General features: G+C 38.1%; 1 protein-coding gene across 1 annotated transcript in view; it reads left to right on the plus strand.

The window, feature by feature from the left end:
* Positions 1-23,537, plus strand: part of DIAPH3 (diaphanous related formin 3) — a 551,468-nt gene that overhangs the window by 303,545 nt on the left and 224,386 nt on the right. Inside the window, exon 21 of the mRNA XM_060191426.1 lies at positions 16,488-16,617. Coding sequence (XP_060047409.1) covers positions 16,488-16,617 — 130 coding nt within the window. The remainder of the gene's footprint in view (positions 1-16,487; positions 16,618-23,537) is intronic.

The following is a 23,537-nucleotide window of genomic DNA, read 5'->3' on the forward strand; positions in this document are numbered from 1 at the left end:
TATTGATTTTTGAATGGTGCTTAATCCACTGTGCTACCACCCAACTCCCTGTTTTTTTTTTTGTTGTTGTTGTTGTTATAGTTATTGGTGTTGTAATCGATGTCATAGTTGTTGGATAGGACAGAGAGAAATGGAGAGAGGAGACGAAGACAGAGAGGGGGAGAGAAAGATAGACACCTGTAGACCTGCTTCACCGCCTATGAAGCGACTCCCTGCAGGTGGGAAGCCAGGGGGCTCAAACCAGAATCCTTATGCTGGTCCTTGCACTTTGCGTCACATGCACTTAATCCACTGTGCTACCACCTGACTCCCAGTAGCATGTTTTGAGTATTTATACACACGTATTGAAGACTACTAAGGCCTTTAACAGAACTTACTCAGCATGAGTAAAATACTATACAAAGTGTATGATCTGGTTGTGTCATTTATTTAATGCATGTGATTGATAATTCTCTGGCATAAAGGAAATTCATGTGCTTCACATAAGAATCATCACTTATTATTAATTATAATGGAGCTATATGAAAAAGTTATGGCTACCGAGTTACAGAGGGAGATGCTATCTCTGCTAATGGAGAACTGCTAACTCCCAAAATGAAATAAGAATTTAAATTGCTTATGAAAAGTCTGAAATTTATGTTTTTCTTAATTTCCTTTCTCCTTCCATCCTCCCCATCCACCCCTCCCTCCCTCCCTCCTCCCCTCCCCTTCCTCCCCTCTTTATTCCTTCCTTCCTTCCTTCCTTCCTTCCTTCCTTCCTTCCTTCCTTCCTTCCTTCCTTCCTTCCTTCCTTTTTTTCTTTCCTCACTAGGGCTTCATTAATCTGGGGAGACACTTTCAAAAAAAAACCAAAAGTCAATATAGCACCAAAGCTTCCTCCAAGTTAATAAGGGCTAGATTTGAACTGAGGTCATACAATGACAAAGCAGCTTACTGTCCAGGTGAGCTTTTTTGCCAGCTCTGAGTTTCTGTAAATAATTAACCATTTATTTACTAAGTCACACTTGCTTTGTTTCAAATGAATCAGTGTCCATGCACATTGGAGGCATAAACACATTTCCACTATTGCTCAAAGTTATACACACAACTCTAGATAAGAGAGTCCTAGTGGGGAGAGACATGTAGCCTTTGTGACCTGGGAGAGTAACAGGAAGACAAAAGATGGAAATTCAGTGTAAGAGGTGAAGGAGAAAGGAATTGAGCAGTGGTTAAGTTTCAGGCTTCTAGTTTAGACAGCTGCTAGGAGATATTTTTACTGACCTTCTAGAAATGGCTGCTCAAAAAAGAATGAGTTCAAAGAGGTGTGTGGGGTTTTATTGTAAGTTTTTCTTCCTCTTTTTTATGTCCGTTGTCTTAAAGGACATGGATCACCTCTACCTTATTCAATCATTTAGCAAATATTTTAGTGTCCACTATGGAACATTCACTATGTTTTAAGATGATGTAGATCTGATCTAAGTTAGTTCCAGAGAGGTTTAAAATAAAATGTGAGAAGGCTAGAATGAAGGAAGATGAAAGGAATTGTCAGGGTATGGTGATTATGAACTTGGAGGCTAAAGAGCTAGTAGCAGATTATACTGGCCAGGTTCAGCCTTTGCTGAGAAGGAAAGCAATCCTTAGTTTTCCTTTACATAGGATGAGGAGCAAGGTATACCTACAGATCTGCTGGATTTTATTTCAGAATGATACTAGTTTCTTTTTAAAATTTTGCATGACAATATAGTGAACTTTCCTCAATTAGACTTCATCACCTCCTTTATGTCTTCCTCCAAATAGTGCCTTTGGCACTAAATTAATTCTGAATGATTATGTGGAATGGCGTAGTACACAGTACTTGATATTAGTAAATATGATATAAGTGACGTTTGAGTAATATTAATGTAAGAGACACGATGTCGTCTCTTATTTCATATAAAATAGAAACCCTTTTATTGAAATACATTCCTTGATGCTTGGTGATTTTAAGATCATTCCCATATGCACTGCATGCTGTTATTTAATTGCAGTTAATCTCAAAACCAGTTAATCCATCTCTAGATAAACAGTTGACTGTATATTTAGATGGCAGTACAGGATATTTTAATCATCCTTTTCAGGAACCTTCTGTTGAACATGAAACAAAATAAGTACTTCGACTCCATATACTTATTAGCCTGCATGTCAGCTTGAAAGCATATATTGAACAAGATGCTATCTTATCATGTTTATCAGAAGTAACAGCTTGATCTGTGACAATTGTGATTAAATTTTCACACAGCGTAAAGCATTTGGTTTGTTGATAAACCCCCACAGGAGGACTTCCATATGTATTTGACAGTAGACAGAGTGATACTTCTGTTAAAACATGCTGGGTAATTCTATTACTTAATATTTCTATATGTAAAATCTTTCATTTTAAACTTCATAAACTTAAGTGTTAAAATGCATGGAAATTTAAATTCAGTTATTAACTTTCCATTGATCAGGAATAATTACATGAATCATGACTTTTGCTTACAGTGTAGCTTAAGGGTTTGTATCTTGTCTTGGTGTATACTTATGGAGATGGGCTTTCGTGAACTGATTTCCAAGAGAGGAAGTTTCTTTATTTTTATCTTAAAATTTGATCTGAACCATGTTAAAGAAATATAGAAGGAAAACATTAGATATAAGGCAACTATTATCTATCACCTATCATTAAATGTATTAAGATTGTTAAATAGAAATATAGACTTAAGGCTTTCCTTTTATTTTATTTCCTTTTATTATTTTGTTATTTCCAACAAAGTTATATCCAGTGCTTGGTACCTGCATGATAATTACTGCTCCTGGCAGTAATTTATTTTATGTATTTATTTCCTTTCTTTTTTGGATAGAGGTAAAGAAATTTTGAGAGGGGGACAGGATAGACAGAGAGACAGACACCATAGTGCTGCTTCACTGTTCTTGAAGCTTTCTCCATGCAGGTGCGTTCAGGGGCTTGAACACAGGTCTCTGGGTATGGTAATGTGTCCACTTCTTTTAAATGAAATGAAAACATGATTATGAAACTTATTTTTAAAATATTTTTTAAAATTTATTAATGAGAAAGATAAGAAGAACCAATCATCACTCTGATACATGTGCTGCCAGGGATTAAACTCAAGACCTCATGCTTGATAGTCCGTGCTTTATCCACTGTGCCACTGCCTGGACTTTGATGAAGCTTTTCACTTGTGAAAAGTACTGGTTTCTCTGATGAGCCATAATTGAAATTTTATTTTCTAAACAAAAATGTGGTAAATGATGTTTCTTTAAATGGCAGATGAATCACTTAAGTATCTTTTCTAGAGTCTTCTATTTTTCTGCTCCCTCTTCTTCCCTTAGAAATAAATGTGATGGCTCCCCACCTGCAGGGAAGTCGCTTCACATGTGATGAAGCAGGTCTGCACGTGTCTATCTTTCTCCCTCTCTGTCTTCCCCTCCTCTCTCCATTTCTCTCTGTCCTATCCAACAATGACAACAATAATAACTACAACAATAAAACAACAAGGGCAACAAAAGGGAATAAATAAATAAATAAATATTTTTAAAAAAGAAAGAAATGTGAATCTATTGGGACCAGACATTCCAAGAGAACCCTAATAGTAAATCAGAAATGTGCATGTTTTGATTATAGTGATGTGGCTTCTAGTTCAAGTAAAAATGATGTAATTACCTTGTTTTCTGATGGCTTAATTTTTTAAAATATTAGTTTCTCATGAGGCAAAAAGACAGTGAGAGACAAGCCAGAGTGCCAATACAATATGCCAGCCATATGAGAAATTGAACTGGGAACTTCAGGCGTGGATGTAAGAAGCTCTACCAATTAAGCTGTTTCCCCAACAGCTGGTTTAACTCTTTTTAAGAGTAAAAACCACTGGATATATAAAAGAATGCTTGGACTGCTTGACATTCATCAAGTTTTCCAAAGATTCTACTAGACTTTAGATAAGGAATAGCTGGAAGTTTGAAATTAGTTTTTTTCAGAACCTGCTATTCATTAAATTCAAATTCGTATCTTCAGAAATCTTAATTAGTGTATTGTAGACGTTTGCCTGATCCCAAAGCTTTCCTAGGACCATTTGCATGTGGTTTGTGTTGAAATTTGTTCTTTTAGAGAATCAGTTTGTTAGGACCAAGATATCTCTTTCTTCTTTCCACCCCATCATTTTGGGGGGGGGGGGGGCTAGGTTGGAAGACAAATGGTTTACTGTACAGTTGTTCACACATGGGTACATTTCCACATCCTTTTGTGATATGTGTCTGAACATCATTCCCACTGCCAACTTAGTTCCTTTTTCACGAGGAAGGATCCCAGTCTCCTTTTCACTCCCTTTTATCCCCTCCTTGCCCAGAGTCCTTTGCTTTGGTGAATTAAATACCAAGATATCTTTTTTGCCACAAACAGTTTAAATCAGAATACTAGAAAAAGAACAAATTAACCCATCCATCAAAGTTCACCTGAGTAGAGGTCCATTGCCCAAAACCACAGAAAGTCAAACACTATTACACTGGCTTCTAAAGTAAAAGAAAGGATTTTTCTTTCAGTTCAAATTCATTGGACGTAGTAGGCCCCTTCAAATGCTTCTTGCTCTAAAGGTACTCACAAACACACACATGTAAGCTAGAAAACTAAGTGAATTCTTGGGCAAATAAGGTGCATACTTGAGTCCTATACTTGACCCATCCTTCTCTATCTTAGGCTTCTGAGTTATGCTGTGTTTTCCTGTGTCTTTTCTCCAAAAACAGAGTGTAGCAAGTTTTAGTATTTTTCATTGTTTGAAAAGGCCAACATAAACTGGAATTTATTTTATTTATTTATTTGAAGGATGAAACTCTGACTTTACCTCTCCCCCCCAACCTCTACATTTTTTTTTTAAATTTCTTTATTGGGGAATTAATGTTTTACATTTGACAGTAAATACAATAGTTTGTACATGCATAGCATTTCCCAGTTTTCCATATAACAGTACAACCCCCACTAGGTCCTCTGTCATCCCTTTTGGACCTGTGTTCTCCCCCCACACCCACCCACCCCAGAGTCTTTTACTTTGGTGCAATATGCCAATGTAAACTGGAATTTCTTGAGGGTATTCTTTTTTTTTTTCTCTCTCCATGTCCGTTCTCTTTCACACTCAATTTTAACATATTCTTTTGTTTTTTTCTGTCTTCCTTCCTTCCTTCCTTCCTTCCTTCCTTCCTTCCTTCCTTCCTTCCTTCCTTTTGTTCTTCTTCTCCTCCTCCTCCTCCTCCTCTTCCTTCTCCTCCTCCTCCTCCTCCTCCTCCTTCTCCTCCATCTTCTTCTTTTCCTTTTTCTTTTGCCTCCATTTGCTGGGACTGGCTGCCAGCACTATGAATCCACCACTTCTGGTGGCTTTTTGTTTTTTCCCCATTTTATTGGCCAGAGAGAATTTGAGAGTCAAGGGGAAGATAGAGAAAGGGAGAGAGACAGAGAGACACCTCCAGACCTGCTTTAACACTTGTGAAGTGAACCCCCACACCCCTGCAGGTGGGGGAGCTGGGGCTCAAACTGGGATCCTTGAGCAGTCCTTGTGCTTCGTACTATTTGCATTTAACCTCGTGCCCTACCATTTGGGCCCCCAACATATTGCTTCTTTACATTCTACAATGAGAATGCTGGAAATTTATTGACTTTTGTTTAATTCATTTTATCAAATTTGGTCAGGTTATTCCTCTACAGTCATATCAGAGATCCCTGGCCACTTGAGGCCATGGTATGAAATGTTCAATATCGTATTAAAATGAGATGAAATTTAATTTTTAATTTTTTAAGATACTTATTTGTTTATTCACTTTTGTTGCCCTTGTTGTTTTATTGTTGTAGTTTTATAGTTGTTATCGATATCATCATTGTTGGATAGGACAGAGAGAAATGGAGAGAGGAAGGGAAGACAAAGAGGGGGAGAGAAAGATAGACACCTGCAGACCTGCTTCACCGCTTGTGAAGTGACTCCCCTGCAGTTGGGGTGGGGGACAGAGGACTCAAAGCAGAATCTTTATGCTAGTCTTTGCTCTTTGCGCCATGTGCACTTAACCCGACTCCCTCATTTTTAAATTTTAGCAATGAAATTTTCATTCTACATAGAATACTTTCTTTTAATTTATTCCCTTTTGTTGTCCTTGTTTTATTGTTGTAGTTATTATTGATGTCATCATTGTTGGATAGGACAGAGAGAAATGGAGAGAGGAAGGGAAGACAGAGAGGGGAAAGAGAAGGATAGACACCTGCAGACCTGCTTCACCACTTGTGAAGTGACCCCCCCTGCAGGTTGGGAGTCAGGGACTCAAATCTGGATCCTTAGGCAGGTACTTGTGCTTTGTGCTACCTGCTCTTAACCCGCTGTGCTACACAGCCCGACTCCCCATACAATGCTTATAACATGTGTTTTTATGAATGTCTAATAAGATGTGAGATTTCTCAATTACAGATTATTCCAATCAACTGTATTTAGTCAGGTACAAAAACCGGAAAAGGGCTAGTTAAAGCAATGGCCATCTTGGTCAGTACCAATCCACCCATCTGAGGCCCTAGTCAGAATATCCTTGGATTCTGACATAGATATGATGGGCCTAGGCCTCTAATAGACCCCTTGCTCCACCATCACTCGCTGCTTCCATTAGGAACATCGCCAAACGCCCTCCTGTGGGCCTCTTCAGGACCTTGCCCTCCCTTTAGAGCAGCAATGATAGGGACTCCCCTATTTCCTTATCTTAGTATGTATATTTCTGAACCTCTACTCTGAAATCAATTAAGAAATAACCACAGAAGGAAAGACTAACAAACACAACAACAACAACAAATTCTTATTTCTTCACTGTAGGATGACTGTTGAAAATATTTTTCAAAACTTCTGTTTTTCTTTTGTGCTGGGCTGAGTGCTATTTTGAAATAGAAGAAAACGAATAAAAGAAGTTTTGCATTCTTGGGCACATGGTGGAATTGAAATAAGTTTGAATGTTAGTGTCCTTTGTTATTTCAGAGCTCTCTACCCAGTATGGGTAGAGTTTCAATGATTACAACAAAGAGAAATATACAGTCAGGTTAATATTGTGAATCTTTCTTGTGGAATTTTTATTCTCACATATCACCTTCTACTCTGCGGTGTTATTTTTAAGACCTTTAGGTGTTATTTTAAAGACAAATTAAAAGGAGAGAGAGAGAGACTGAGACACTTGCAGACCTGCTTGTCTGCTCCTGAAGTTTCTTCCCACCAGGCAGAGAGCAAAGAACTGAACCTTGGACCTTGCACTTGGTAATGTGTTTACTAAAGCAAGTGTGCCACTGTCTGGTTCCTAAGTAATAAATTTAAATTATTTTATTCACACTCCTTTTTTTTTATTTCTGCTCACCCAAAGTAGTTGAAAACCTTATATAAATGTTTCTAGCGTTTTTATTTATATTTGTTAAAAGTTTGACAAAACTAAGATGTCCTTTATTAGATGGATTATTAGAACTGGCCAGGGTCCAGGTTTTTGCTCACATGTTTGAGTGCATATGTCACCATGTGCAAGAACCCAGGTTCAAACCCCCTCCCCACCAGCCAATTTCCACCTGCAGGGGGGAAGGTTCATAAGTAATAGAGCAGGGTTGCAGGTTTCTCTCTCTTTTCTTCTTTATCTCTCCTTCCCCTCACAGATTTCTCTCTGCCTCTTTCCAATAAATGAATAAAATATTTATAAAAAGAACTGGCCAGCAAAACAGCTCATCTGTATTGTACCTGCTTTGTCACAAGTTAGAGCCTGCATTTAGCCTGGTCCCCACAAGAGTATGTGTACGTTCTGTGTTCTCTGTCTCCTCTCTCTCTCTCTCTCTCTCTCTCTCTCTCTCTCTCTCTCTCTCTCTTCCTATCTGAAAAACTAAGCCTAGAGCAATGAAACCTTGGTGATGGTGATAACATTAATGTCATATTACTATTAATACAATTGTAATAGTACTTACTAGTTTAGTGGCTGTATCAGTTTTTCCATACAGTGGACTCTTAAGTCATTTTTTAAAAAATCAAACTAGGAAAATATATGAAGGAGACTTAAATGTAAATTTGTAAGTGAAATATTAACATCTATAGTTTACTACACTAATGCTAATGGGGATGGGGATTTTATTTTCTCTTCAGTTTTTAGATGAAGCTGAAAGTGCTCTAAAACTAGTCTAAAGTTAAAAAAATTAAAAGGCAAGAATATTTAATGTGTTTGATCCATTTATACTAAATAGAGAATACCAGTTCTCTTAAGAATTAGGAGGGCGGAATAAATAAACTGAACACTGAATTAACTAAAATTGCAATAAGCTAATGTTTTAGTCAAGTGCAAAAATTGCTTTCTTAGAAAGTGTCTTTGCCCAATAAAATTCAAGAAAAATATATTCGGGGCCGGGTGGTAGTGCAGCGGGTTAAGCTCACATGGCGTGAAGCTCCAGGACCAGCTCAAGAAACCCGGTTTGAGCCCCCAGCTCCCCACCTGCAGGGGCAGTCGCTTCACAAGTAGTGAAGCAGGTCTGCAAGTGTCTACCTTTCTCTCCCCATTTCTGTCTTTCCCTCCTCTCTCCATTTCTTTCTGTCTTATCCAACAACAACAGCAATGGCAACAATAACAATCATAACAAGGGCAACAAAAGGGAAAAATTGGCCTCTAGGAGCAGTGGATTCATAGTTCAGGAACCAAACCCCAGGGGTAACCCTGGAGGCAAAATTCTATATAGGCATTCAATATTCAGAGAAAGTATCTGTGGTGATAAGGTACAACCAGATTTTTGTTTTTTAATTATGCAAATCCATGTTAGTTACAACTTGCATCTTAATTTTTCCTCATTACTTTAAATGGCAATTAAACAATAAATATTTTATATATAAAGGCCATAAACTTTTCTTAACATATTTCAAATAATACCAGCTGACCTCTATTTGTATAATCATCATACAAGGCTTATTACAGAAATTAGTACTTACGGTGGTGACATGGATGATGCTAACTACACCTCTTGTTTTAATGTAAAGTGAAATTTTAATCCTTTTGTTGTTGTTAAGGGTTATACAGTTTTTTTTGAAAGATTTAATCAGCAATTTGGTTTTTTTAAAAATGTATTTTATCCAAAAACTTAATCCAAGAAGGAAACATGATGTTCTCTTTGATATTTCCGTATCACACATCCATATTAATGTGGACACCTTTACTTTAGATTTAGAGATGCTGTTGCTTACATATACAAACCACTTTATTGTGTAAAGAATTTAGGATAGGGGGCCAGGTTCAAGCCTCTAGTCCCCACCTGCAGGGGGAAAACTTCACAAGTGATGAAGCAGGACTGTAGGTATCCCTCTCTCTTCCTCTCTATCTTCCCCTCACATCTCAGTCTTGTCTCTTTCCAGAAATAAATAACTAAATATAAAAATATAAAAACCAAAGAATTTAGTATAGAGTATGTTAGTGAGCAAACTTAAATTGAAGTTTAAACTTTACAGAGATCTTATCATTCCATTATTTTATCAGCGATCTAGCAATATGGAAACACTGCTTGAGTGATGATTCAACTGTCATTTTAGGAATTATCCATGAGACTAAATAGAATGTCATCCTCTCAAAACTGGAAATAGCCTTAAGTGGAATGTCTGATTTTAGAGTTTGCCCAGGTTAGAATTCTCATATCTATAAAGGCTTCAGTGTTTTACATTAGGTTAATGCTCATTTACTCTCAATTACTGTTTTTGCTGCCTTTGCTCTTGAGAATTTTGTTAAAAAAAAAAAAAAAGGTGGAGCTGGGTGGTAGTGCACTCAGTTAAGCACACATAGTGCAGTGCAAGGATCCAGGTTGGAGGCCCTGGCTCCCTACCTGCAAGGGAGATCAATCCTGCACAGGCTGCAAAGCAGACCCACTCGTGTCTTCTCCCTCTCCCTCTCCCTCTCCCTCTCCCTCTCCCTCTCCCTCTCCCTCTCCCTCTCCCTCTCCCTCTCCCTCTCCCTCTCCCTCTCCCTCTCCCTCTCCCTCTCCCTCTCCCTCTCCCTCTCCCTCTCCCTCTCCCTCTCCCTCTCCCTCTCCCTCTCCCTCTCCCTCTCCCTCTCCCTCTCCCTCTCCCTCTCCCTCTCCCTCTCTCTCTCTCTCTCCCTCCCTCCCTCCCTCCCTCCCCCTGCTCCCTGTTTTCCCTTCTTCATAGTGAATATAATAGTTCATTTGCCATAGGAATATTGTATTTTGTACTAGGCCTATATTATCTACATACACCTGTGTCATAAAAAGCATTCATATATAGCTCTTCTGCGGTAGTCCTGATCATTAATATGTTTAAAAGGTAGGACCTCCTTGACTGTTCACAGGTAGATTACAGTAGTCTTATAGTTTTGTCACATTTTTAATGTTCAGCAATATCTAAAAAGTCAGTGCTATTTTGATACATACTTGGACAACAGGCACATAATAATGAACTGAGTTACTAATTTGACAGTATTCTTAAGATGTGTTTCTTTATTGAAATGCTAAAGTGTTACTTTTTTTTTAATAATAAGGATAGTATTGGTTTTTTATTTTTGGAATTTTCTTTTTCTTTTTTTTGCCTCCATGGTAATTGCTGGGGCTTGGTGCTCCTGGAGGCTATTTTTTTGTTGCCCTGGTTGTTTTTTTATTGTTGTTGTAGTTATTATTGCTGTCGTTGTTGTTGTATAGGACAGAGAAATGGAGAGAGTAGGGGAAGACAGAGAGAAGGAGAGAAAGACAGACACCTGCAAACCTGCTTCACTGCCTGTGAGGCGACTCCCTTGTTAGGTGGGGAGCCCGGGGCTGGAACTGGGATCCTTACGCCGGTCCTTGCGCTTTGCACCACCTACGCTTAACTAGCTGTGCTACCGCCCGACTCCCATTTTTGGAATTTTTTTTCTCTGACTGAAACAATGGAATATTCTTGATATGTCATCCAAATTTGTGCTGAATACTTTAAAAATATTCCAAAGCTCTGCAGTGTTACTACAAAGGAGTTCTGCTCCAGACTGACAACTAGGCCATGATTTATTACAGGATCTGCTTTTAACATTATTTTGTCTGGAATGAACAGAGCTGTTGGAGAAACTCCATCCATCTTTTTGTTTATTTGACATCTATGCCACATTAAATGTACCTTAAAGAAACAATATATAAATAAGAAATTCTACTTAACAGTGATGATTACTCTTTTCAGTAAGATAAATCTCTTGACAATAATACAAAAAGAATCCTGTCAACCCCTGTCTGTTAACATTTAAATAAAGCATACTTTTTTAGCAAAATGAATTTTTAAAGCAAATATTTGACTTCATTTTGTTTGAAATCGTTACCATTACAAAGTATGTTCAAGTTCTTTCTCCTTAACAAAATTAGCACTGTTTCAGATTCTTTACTTGCAGTAGTTCAATTACTGATTATTTAAGATTTGAGTAATTAGGACTGCAGAGGGAGTACAGTAGTTTATGCAGCATACTTTACTGTACAGAAGTCTTAGGTTCGATCCCAGGCACAACCATTAGGTAGAACTGAACAGTGTTCCGGGTAAAAAAAAAAATAGGTGAGTCATAAGAGTAGTTTGTAGAAGTAGAATATGTCCTTCTTACTTGCCAGTAATTCTCAATAACAAATGGCAAGTAAATACATTAATAAGTAATTTTTTGTGCTGTCATGTTTTTGGAACATTCCTTGGTTTATACTAGTTATTTAGAGGAAAGAGACTGGGAATTTATTTATTGAGACTGATTAAATGCATTGGCGTCATTGTGCAATTTTTTTCTGATAATATTAGTTTGTGAACAAAGATTTTTCTACCTGTAATTTAGAACCCCATAGTAGTTTATAAATATGATACATGCATTAAAATAAATGGCTGTCACCTGTGTTTCTTTTTTGAGCATATTACGCTTTTATTAGATTTATTGTTTCAGATTTACTTATTTAAATATTTAAGTGAAATTTTTAGTCATCATTGTTAAAGGTTTTGTGAGGCTGGGGGCATCTTGCTTTGGCTATGCAATTTAATATTATTTCCAGTATGCTGCTTGGTAATCTGTGATGTTTTCAATAGTACAGGATAGATATCACACTTCTCCATAAAGTAGTGTTTAACTAAATGATTGTCTCTAGAATCTTTTAATGGCATGCTTAACATTTTTTTAAACTGGTGGATGATACAATATATTATGTTACAGAATTCTAATTCTGGATTCGAATGTCTCATGAATAAAGATTAAGATTGATCCAGTTGGTTGCTGTTGGATCATAAGAGATTTCCTGATATAGTAATTTTTGCAATTTCTGGCATCTTAGCAGTGTCAAAAATACTACTGGAAAGTTTTTTCTCATTTTTACAAATTACAATAACTTGTTCACGTGGTAGGAGCATGATAAGGAAACTTGTAAATTCATGACAGTTAAAAAGTAAAAGACATAAATGGGTAAACAGAATTATGCTCCTAGGGTAATTTAACAAAACAATGACAACAGCAGCAAAAGACAGCTTTTATGCCTGCTCTTGTTTGTATAGTATAAAATTGCATTTCCTTATTCTCTGACCATGTAAATTTAGGATGATCTTGTTGATGAATAGTATAAGCATGAAGGATTGTTTTCATAAATTATTTGTATATGTAAAAGTTGAAATTCAGAAAGATTCTTACTGACCTCAGCATGGAATAATTGTTTCTGAAATTGAAGTTCTAACTAGGTTTCTTAATATTTATTTTAATTCTTCTGACTGTTTTGTAATTTTACTATGTCAACTAACATATAAATTCACTGTAATGTATTCTAAATAGAGCCAGAGTCCCAGTCCATATTTTAATTTTTTCTATGTGAAGTCTAAGCCCAATCACTTGTTTCAGGCTATATAACTCGATTAAAACACGTTTTGATATTACCAAATTATCCACACAGTGCCAATTAATCTGGGTATAATCAAGTCGAAGAATACACAGCGGGATGTTTTCATCTAAATTTCTTCTGAATAAGTCATCAAATGGGGGTCAAGCTTTCATAACATTTTTTTTTTTTAGTTTGCATGTGACATTAGGTTAGCATTGCATTTTTTAAATCACCTTATATCAGGGGGGGTAATAGTTTACAGCATAGCTGTTGACATTCACTATACAAAACACAAGCTAAGATCGATTGACGGCTTTGATTTTTTTTAACCTCATCAATTCCTCCTTCATTCCGATTACATTCCTTAACCATTTCAGTAAGGATTTATCCACTTTGGTCTTCAGACTGATATATCTAGTCAAGGCATGTCTTTGGTTCCCATTGATCAGTCTTTTAGCTTCTGATCTAGTTTAACTCTAATCATAGGTTCTTTTTTTTTTTTTTTAAGATTTTATTTATTTATGAGAAAGACAGGAGGGGAGAGAAAGAACCAGACATCACTCTGGCACATGTGCTGCCGGGGATCAAACTCGGGACCTCATGCTTGAGAGTCCGAAGCTTTATCACTGCCTCACCTCCCGGACCACAAATCATAGATTCTTAATAGTGGCAGTATCACTGTTCAGGAAGATAGGTTGGTTAGTGGGGAACAATAACAACAACAAATTAATGTTCTTACAGGATAAATATACATAGAATACGGAACCACACTGTATGCCTATGATTTTTGCTTTTCCAGGTGCAAATAATTAGGGGAAAAAGCCTTAAAAATCCCTATAGCCCTGATAATGATTAAAACTAGGTTGAGACACACTGCTGTACTCCTATATTATGAGCTGTCCAAACATTTGTCACTTGGGCATAGCTTTAATGGTTTCAAAATCAATTTGTCCAAAACTGAAATATTTCTTTTCTTTACATGCCACCCAGATCTGTTCCTCATGCTTCCTGCCTGGTTTCAACTAACAAATGGTATCATCCAGATTTCCATCCCACTCATCCATTTTCTTTAAGTTCCAGTCTTTTCCTGTTTTCCCAAATGTCTTTCTTCCTCCTCTTCCCTCTTGTGCCTTCACACTTGTGGAATTACTTAAAATCCAGAAAGGGGTCATTTTGTTCATCACTTTTCAAATGCTCCACCATCTGTATATGATACATTCTTTTCTCCTTCTCCTTCTCCTTCTTTTTTTTTTTTTTTTTCTTTTTTTGGAATGTGTATGGGACGGAAAGGGGCCAGGAATTGAACCCAGAACTTCCTACATGAGAAAGTATATGCACTCTATTACCAGCTACATTCCTGGCCCCACGACTATGCTCTAAAATTGTGTTCTTTCCTAACTTCATATAACTGCTTGTCTACCAATTTACAGTTCAAATGTAATATTCTCCTAAGAGTACCTTATGATCTTTCTTTTTAAAAAATATATTATTTATCATACCCAGCAGGATAAATACATGATTTCTTTTAATCAAATGGGATATTAAGGAACAATTCTAGGGGGTCGGGTGGTAGCGCAGAGGGTTAAGCATATAAGAAACAATTCTACTGACTTGGTAAAGCCAGTTCATTTGGGTATCTGGCTGCTTTACCATGTGTGTGACCCAGGTTCTAGGCTGACCCCTTTTATATTGGAGGAGACTTCCTTTCTGTGGTGCCTGTAGATTCTTAAAAAGCAAGGAATGGGCTGGGGAGTAGTGCACACAGTATGAAACACAAGAGTCCCAGTTGGAGCCACCAGGCTCCCCACCTGCAAGGGTGTCGCTTCACAAGTAGTAAAGTTGGTCTGAAGGTGTCTATCTGTCTTTCTCCTCTCCCCCACTCTTATCTTCCCCATTTCTCTCTGTCCTAGCCTTTATGGAAAAAATGGCCATCAGGGCAGTGGACTCATAGTGCTGACACTGAGCCCCAGCAATAACCCTGGAATCCAAAAAAAAAAAAAAAAGGGAGGGAGAAACATACATTTTAAAGTATTACTAGGACATGGACAAATCCCATATACTTCTCAGTTGTTGGTTTTTTTTTTTTTTTTTTTTTGTACACATTGTCTCATATTATATTGAGCTACATTTAGTTGTTTGTTTGTTTTCCCTCCAGGGTTATTACTGGGCTCGGTGCCTGCACCATGAATCCACCGCTCCTGGAGGCCATTTTTTCCCCATTTTTGTTGCCCTTGTTGTTGTAGCCTCCTCGTGGTTATTATTATTGCCATTGTTGATGTTGTTCGTTGTTGGATAGGACAGAGAGAAATGGAGAGAGGAGGGGAAGACAGAGAGGGGGAGAGAAAGATAGACACCTGCAGACCTGCTTCACCGCCTGTGAAGCGACTCCCCTGCAGGTGGGGAGCCGAGGGCTCGGACTGGGATCCTTATGCGGGTGCCTGCGCTTTGTGCCACATGCGCTTAACGCACTGCGCCACCGCCCGACCCCCTTAGTTGTTTTTTTTTTTTTTTTACAGTAAATTGTTGATGATTTAGATCAAACAGTATCCAAAAAGTGCCCTTTTAAATATCTAAATATTTGCTTTTGAGAAATAAGAAACCTCTGCTGGGGAGGTGGCCCAGCAGTCAACCTCATGTTTCCACACATGAGCGCCTGTATTCTCCCCCCCCCAATGCATTAGTAAAAAGCAACATACACATCATAGTATTAAGCAATGTTATTGCTCTTTGTTTCTATTTTTTAGTGTTTAACTATTGCTATTTATTTCTAATCTACAAAATGTATTATTAATAAATTTACCTGGCAGATTTTTTTTTTTTTTCCTCCTCCAGGGTTATTGCTGGGCTCGGTGCCTGCACCATGAATCCACCGCTCCTGGAGGCCATTTTTTTCCCCCTTTTGTTGCCCTTGTTGTAGCTTCGTTGTGGCTATTATTATTGCCCTTGTTGACGCAATTCGTTGTTGGATAGGACAGAGAGAAATAGAGAGAGGAGGGGAAGACAGAGAAGGGGAGGGAAAGATAGACACCTGCAGACCTGCTTCACCGCCTGTGAAGCGACTCCCCTGCAGGTGGGGAGCCGGGGGCTCGAACCGGGATCCTTGCGCCGGTCCCTGCACTTTGCGCCACATGCGCTTAACCCATTGCGCCACCGCCCGACCCCTGGCAGATTTTTTCAAGATATTTTTACTTTTTTTTTTTTTTACTTTCTTAAAATTTATTTGAAAAAGGAGACATTAACAAAACTGTAGAATAAGTGGGATACAACTCCACACAGTTCCCACAACCAGATCTCCATATCCCATCCCCTCCCTTGAGAGCTTTCCTATTCTTTATCCTTCTGGGAGTATGGCCCCAAAGTCATTGTGGGATGCAGAAGGTGGAAGGTCTGGCTTCTGTAATTGCTTCCCCGCTGAACATGGGCGTTGACTGTTCAATCCATACTCCCAGCCTGCCTCTCTCTTTCCCTAGTCGGGTGGGGTTCTGAGGAATCGGAGCTCCAGGACACATTGGTGGGGTTGTCTGTCCAGGGAAGTCTGTTTGGCATCATGCTAGTATCTGGAACCTGGTGGCTGAAAAGAGAGTTAACATACAATGCCAAACAAATTGTTGAGCAATATTTTTACTTTTTCTCTCTCTCCTCTTGACTTGTTTAGCTAAAGGACACAAAATCAGCTGATCAGAAAACAACGCTGCTTCATTTTCTGGTGGAAATATGTGAAGAAAAATACCCTGATATCCTGACTTTTGTGGAGGATTTGGAACATTTAGACAAAGCTAGTAAAGGTTGGTGCTATTAATGAAAATATTTCACTATTCTGAATCATCAATTAGTGCTTAGAAAGTAATGTTTTTATTTCAACATACTGCCAGTTTGTCAGTTTTTTAATACTGAGTATGCCATTTAAAAAACAGAAACTTTGGTGATATTTAATTATGAACTGTCTTTTTTTGAGCATGGTTTAATCTGTTTAATTAGATAATGAGGCCCTGTACATTGAGAGTGAGTGGCAATTTAAATCTTATGAATTCCTTCTATTCCAACTTCTACTACTAAACCATCTCTACTGTGACCTGTGTGGTACTGACTTAATTCAGTGTGAGTCATTGTCACTTAGGAACTTTCTGAGACAAGCCCCAGGAGTCACTATCCCTCTTAAGCCTGAGTTTTTTTTTTTTTTCTTTCTTTTATGATATCTGTGTGAGACACAGGGGAAGATACTCAAAGCCAGTATGCATAACATTGAGCATCCTCCGAGCCCAGTCTTTTCCATGGAGAGAGAAGGAGAGAGAGACAAGACAAGGGGTTGGGTTGTGGCAGACCTGACACATAGTACAAAGTGCAAAGACCTGCTCAAGGATCCAGGTTCAAGCCCTCGCTTGATTTCTCTCTGTCCTGTTCAATAAAATGGAAGAAAAGAAAGGAAGAGAGCAAGGAAGAAAGAAAGAAAGAAAGAAAGAAAGAAAGACAAGAAAAGGTTTCTAGGAGCAGTGGATTTGTAGTGATAGCACTAAGCCCCATTGATAACCCTGGAGGCAAAAAAAAAAAAAAAAGATAAAAGACATCACTTCAGCACTCCATCATTTACGAATCTCCTTGTAGTACTAGCCATAGTGTTTTCCCTTCACCTTCCTACATTCATGTGCTCTTACTAGCTGAACTATCCCCTCCTCTTTTTAAATGAAAAAAATTGTTTAGTATTATTAGTTAAAATAACATTAAGGTCTAGTATGTAAGTTTCTTGCTTGATTTGTAAGCGCATCTCTGCCCACTTTGTGGGAGGAGCCTGCTACCTTAGTTCTCTTAGGTGTGAAATTGTCAAGAGATTCCATTTGTTCCTTCTTGACTCTCAGATTTCACATGTCTTGATATTAGCCCTTACTGGGCTTAAATCAAGCTATAAAGTAGATGGAACAGATAAGCCTTTCTACCAGCAAACGCTAGAAGAAGAAGCCTTTCTACCTACTTGAATACTTAATGTAATACAGTTTAAATGTGCTGTTTGACCACTTGGAGAATGGAGATTATATATATATGGCATGCTGAATCTATTGGCGTTGTAATTAAAATTAATTAAAAGTATTGGCTGAGGCTTGGGTTTAAACAATCAAAGATTTATTACAGCTGCAAAATGAGCAATTGTCAGTAGGGGTATAAGCTAGGCCCATAAGTCCATGAGTTAGTTACCAATAGATCAGCCTCACGTGTTCAATTTCTCTGGTCAGGAACAGCATGGCGGGTCTTGGGAAGCTGAGTTGGGAATCTGTGCATGCAGGAAAAGGAGCCTGGGCCAAAAAGGGGAAAGAATAGGTCAGACCCATGAGGAAGGTTAATTATGAAGGTTTAAAGTCACGTGTGTGATCCCTGGGAGAAGCAGCCATGGAGGGGGCTATCATCTAGGAAAGCTGGGAGCCTCTGGAAAGCAGTTCAGGAACTGGGCGCAGGCAGCTTGCTGTAACAGAGAGAGCTCCTTCCATATGGTGTGCACTTCCATCCAGAAGTCAGCCTGACTGTCAGCCCGTGTGTAAATTATGTCCATTCATCAGTGATATGCTAATTACATCACAACATATTGGGAAAATGAGGATTTATGAATCCTCATTTATATGAAGAGATAAAAAATAAATGAGTATATATTTTGGAAGACAGTTTATTTGAAATGGTAACTTTTTTCCTCTACTGGTCATCTGTCATTGGTATTATCACTATCGCTTTAAAATTGACATTTGCCAGTTTAAGAAAGGATGGATAACTTATGTAATGAGTAATCCTAATTGAATTTAAAAAAAACACTATCATCATTCTATGTTCTCTTTCAACTGTGTGGTTTCTATGAGATAAGAGTTGTAGTGCTTTATTTTCAAAAGGGTATGTGCCTTTATGTATATATCCCATCTTTTCTGGTATAGGGGACAGGGAAATTTGGAGATAAACTATCTGTATTAGTAATTGAATAATGATTTACAAAATTGTAAGATAACAAGGATATAATTCCATACAGTGCCCACCACCAGATTTGTGTGTCCCTTACTGTCCATTGGAAACTTCCCTATTTTTTTTTTCTTTTTCTGTCTGTATTTATTGAATAGAGATAGCCAGAAATGGAGAGGGAAGTGGGGCTGGATGGTGGCGCACCTGGTTGAGCACACATGTTACAATGTGCAAGCACCCAGGTTCCAGCCTCCCAGTCCTCACCTGCAGGGGGAAACCTTCACAAATGGTGAAGCAGTGCTGCAGGTGTCTCTCTGTCTCTCACCCTCTCTGTCCCTTCCCTCTCAGTTTCTGACTGTCTCTACTCAATAAATAAATAAGATAATAATAAAATAAAATAAAATCAAGAGGGAAGACAGTAATAGAGAGGGAAGGAGACAAAGAGACACCTGCAACATTGTTTCACCACTCGCAAAGCTTTTCTCCTGCAGGTAGGAACCAGGGAATGGAGCCTGTGTTCTTGCACATTGTAACATGTATGCTCAACCAGTTGTACCACCTTCTAGCCCCAGCTTCCCTATTCTTTATCCCTCTGGAAGTATGGACCAAAAAATTTTGGGGGGTGCAGAAGATAGAAGTTCTAACTTCTGTAATTGTTTTTCTGCTGAGCATGGGTATTGGCAGATGAATCCATATCCCCAGACCGTTTTTGCTTTTCCCTAATAGGCAAGGCTCTGGAGAGGTGAGACTTCACAACACATTTTTGAGGTCATCTGCCCAGGGAAGTCAGGTTGGAATCCTACAGCATCAAGTTTGGTGGCTGAAAGACAGTACGATATAAAGCAGGGAAAATTATTTAATAGATAGGAAGCAGAAGATAGGACTAGAGCAGATGAAATTAGGGGTCTTCAGGACATCGGGATTTTTAAAAGCCCAAAGTAACTTTTTAGTTTTACATCTTATGCCCGTTTCCTTATGTTTTAATGATACTGCAGTTACTTTACCCTTGTGCTACATTAAAAATAAATTAAGATGGGAGTAGGACGGTAGCGCAGAGGGTTAAGCTCACATGGCGCGAAGCACAGGGACAGGCATAAGTATCCCTGTTTGAGACCCCAGATCCCCACCTGCAGGGGAATCACTTCACAGGCGGTGAAGTAGGTCTGCAGGTGTCTATCTTTCTCTCCACCTCTCTGTCTTCCCCTCCTCTCTCCATTTCTCTCTGTCCTATCTAACAACGACGACAATAATAACTACAACAATAAAAACAACAGGGCAACAAAAGGGAAAATAAATAAAAGAAAAGAAAATTTTTTAAGAAAGTGAGAAAGTAAAAAAAAATACTATTCTGTAAATCAATGACTAATTGTGAGTCTTGCATTTATGATGGCAGTATAATAAAGCTTTATTAAAATTAATTAATTAAGATAAAATAAGTACGGTCCAAATGATGAAAGGTAGTTCACTTATTTATTTATTTAATTAGACACATACTTTGTCAGGTACATGGCTCAGGTTCAAATGCTGGCACTACATGAGAAGGCACATGATGGTGCCAGGAGGAAACTACAGTGCTGTGTTCTGCCCATCCCTCTCTCCTCCTCCTCTCTCTCTCTCTCTCTCTCTGTCTCTATCCATCTATCTCTCTCCTTTCTCCCCTCACCCATCTGAGTGAGCGAGTAAAAGTAGCCCAGAAGTGGTGAAACTGTAAATGTATAAGACTCTGCCTCTGTCCCCCCCCACCAAAAAAAAAGGATACTGTCCATACATTAGAGATTAAAGTATTTCAGTGACATCTACACAAGAAAGATAAGCCTATTATATTTTTTGCATTAAACTTTGGAGATAAAGGCAAAAGAACAGGGGTGAGAGTGGCTTAGTAATACTAAAAGAGCTTTCAACTAATTGGTTCATTGACTCAAGGAAGAGTCTTAAAATGAAATTTCTGAAGTTTGGGTATATTTGAGTAAATGTTGCAAATGGGTGTTCTTGATGAACACTAAGATTAATATGCCACAAATCTGTGTTTATAAAGTGATCCCAAGTACCTTGCTGGAAATTTCCCCAACCCTGCCCCCCAGCCCCACCAAATATGAGTAGTTACTAGTTTTATCAACATGGAGTGGGAGATAGCCCAGTCATTGCTGTAAGTGACATTCATGTGTAAGGCCTCAGATCCAAGCCCCTGACATCTGCATTCCTCCAAATTTTGTTGCTATTGTTTATTATTATTATTATTGTAGTCATTATTGAATAGGACAGAGAGGGGGGAGAGAAAGACACCTGCAGACCTGCTTCACCACTTGTGAAGTGACTCCCCTTCAGGTGGGGAGCCAGGAACTCAAACCCTCCAAATTTTGTAGTAGTGCTGTGCTCTGTTTTTCTCTCTCTTGTTCTTTCTCTTACTTTCACGTTCTGTCTATCTCTGTTTATTTCTTTTTTACCTAAAATGAAAGCAGTGAAAACAATGACCCAACAGTGATAGAATCAAACACACTTAAGATCCAGGCACAGTGAAAATAAATAAATATTAATGATAATAAGTCAGGGCAAGCAGTTTTCAACTAATAGAAATTTGCATTTCTGACCAGTTTTCTTTTTTCCCCGCCCCCCCGACCAAGACCAGTTTTCTTATTTACTATCTCATTTATTTTATTTTACTTCATTTGATAGGACAGAGAGAAATTTAGAGGAAAGAGGAAAATAGGGAGCGAGAGACGGAAAGACACGTGCAGTCGTGCCTCACCACTTGTGAAGTATTCTCCCTGCATGTGGGGACCAGGGCGCTTGAACCCGAGTCCTTGTGCACAGTAATGTGTGCACTTAACCAGATGTAACATCATCTGGTCCTCTTTCTTACTATTTTTAAAGCTGAAGAGTAAGCCAGAACATATTTCTTTTCAGATGTATTTTTTATTGCAGAATTTATTCTCTAGAAAGCTTTGCTTTAATCAAGTTTTAAAATGTCATTTATTGATCTTGACACATTCGATTGTAATTACAATTCTTTATAAATATTACAGTATTTTTCTTTTAAATATTCAGTTTTCATAAGGACTTGTAGAGTAGCAACTTGGTAATTGGATTCTCAGTTTTCTTTTTTGGTGTGTCTGTTGGGGTATTGTGCAGCCTTAGGGGCTTTTTTAGTTTCCATCTGTTCGTGAGGAGGCTTGCTCTGTGCATGGGTCAGCAGATACTGTTAATGTGTTTCACAGGGAGCAACCAGCTTTATATTTGAAATAGAAAAGCCATCAACAAAATAATTTTTTATAGTGTAGGTGAATATACAGCACATTTCCCTTTCTATTTTTTTGTGGTTACATTACCCAATTGATGAGTGAGATTTAAGAAGAATAAATGTCATCTTTGAGATAAAGTAAATCTGTTGTTGCTTTTGAGGATTAATAGTACTCTTGCACTATCTGTCATCATTTGAAAGTTTCCAGGTTTGAAATCTCCTCAGCGAGCAATCACATATATTAAATACACACACACACACACACACACACACACACATATATGTCTTTGTTTTTGAGACATAACAAATCCTGGTTATTAGATACTCCTATATCAGCAGGGGGGACTTTCATTGCAACTAATGAGCTTATCTGTATGGCAATTTCCAAAAATCTGCTTCATTAGGGCTTCTCCTTTTCTTAGGGATAATGGCTTACAGCTTTTTGTTGTTGTTGTTGTTGTATTTCAGGGAAAATATTTTGGGTCATTATTATATTTCAGTATATAACATTGTAATATTTCTTTTTGTGTTGAGTGATTTTTTTTCCTTGTCTAAACAATTGAAATTAACTGACTCTAACCTATGAAGATTTTGTTCGTTATTTCACCAGAACCTGTTTCACTAGTAAACTGAAATGGTAATTTAGTAATAGTTTGAAAATGTGAGGAGGCGGACAACAGCCACTCCCAGTTAAGTGCAGATAGTAGAATGCAAGAGGACTCTAGTTCAAGTCCCTGCCATTCATCTGCACGGTGAAAGTTTCACAAATGTTAAAGCATGTACAGGAAAAACAAAAGAAAAAATGATTGCTGGGAGCAGTGGATTCCTCATGCAGGCATTGAGTTTTAGCTATATCCCTGGTGGAAATGAAAATAATAATAATAATAATAAAATGTGGGAGAAAACTATGGTGGCTTTGCGGTGTGTTAAAATAAATCTCAGATAAGTTTACAACATCACCTTTTTCTACCCTGTATTTTCTAATTTTATAGATGTACCATAAAGTTATGTTTTTCTGCATCAAGTCAACTCTGACTTCTATAATGACCAGCTAGTTTAGTCTGTAACTCTCTTCTCATTCCTTTAACAAAAATGTGTTGTTTACTTTGTGAGAGATACTCTTACCTATCTCTTGGCCCAGTGTATAGGGTCTTTGTCTTTGTGCAATGCAGATACTTCACTACATCATATTTTGCTTTTGTTTAATACTTAGCACTCCCTGTAAACATTCTTTCTTATCTTCTGTTGATATTTGCATCCTGTAAACATCATTGTAATTAGCTAATATTGTGTGTGTGTGTGTGTCCTCCCCCCTCCCCCATTCCCTATGGCTCACCTTAGTTGATCTTTTCAGTTTCTGAGGGCTTGAGTACCATCAGTACATTAATGGCTTTAAATTTATACCCCAGATTTCCCAGCTGATTTCCTCACTTGTATATCCAGCACCTAGCTTGTCAACTCCAGCTACATCTCAGTATGTAGATTACAATATGCCTTGAAATATGGCTCCTAATTTCTATGCCATTTATTTCTCTT

Source organism: Erinaceus europaeus, chromosome 5 (genome assembly GCF_950295315.1).
Source record: "Erinaceus europaeus chromosome 5, mEriEur2.1, whole genome shotgun sequence".
Classification (NCBI taxonomy): Eukaryota; Metazoa; Chordata; class Mammalia; order Eulipotyphla; family Erinaceidae; genus Erinaceus; species Erinaceus europaeus.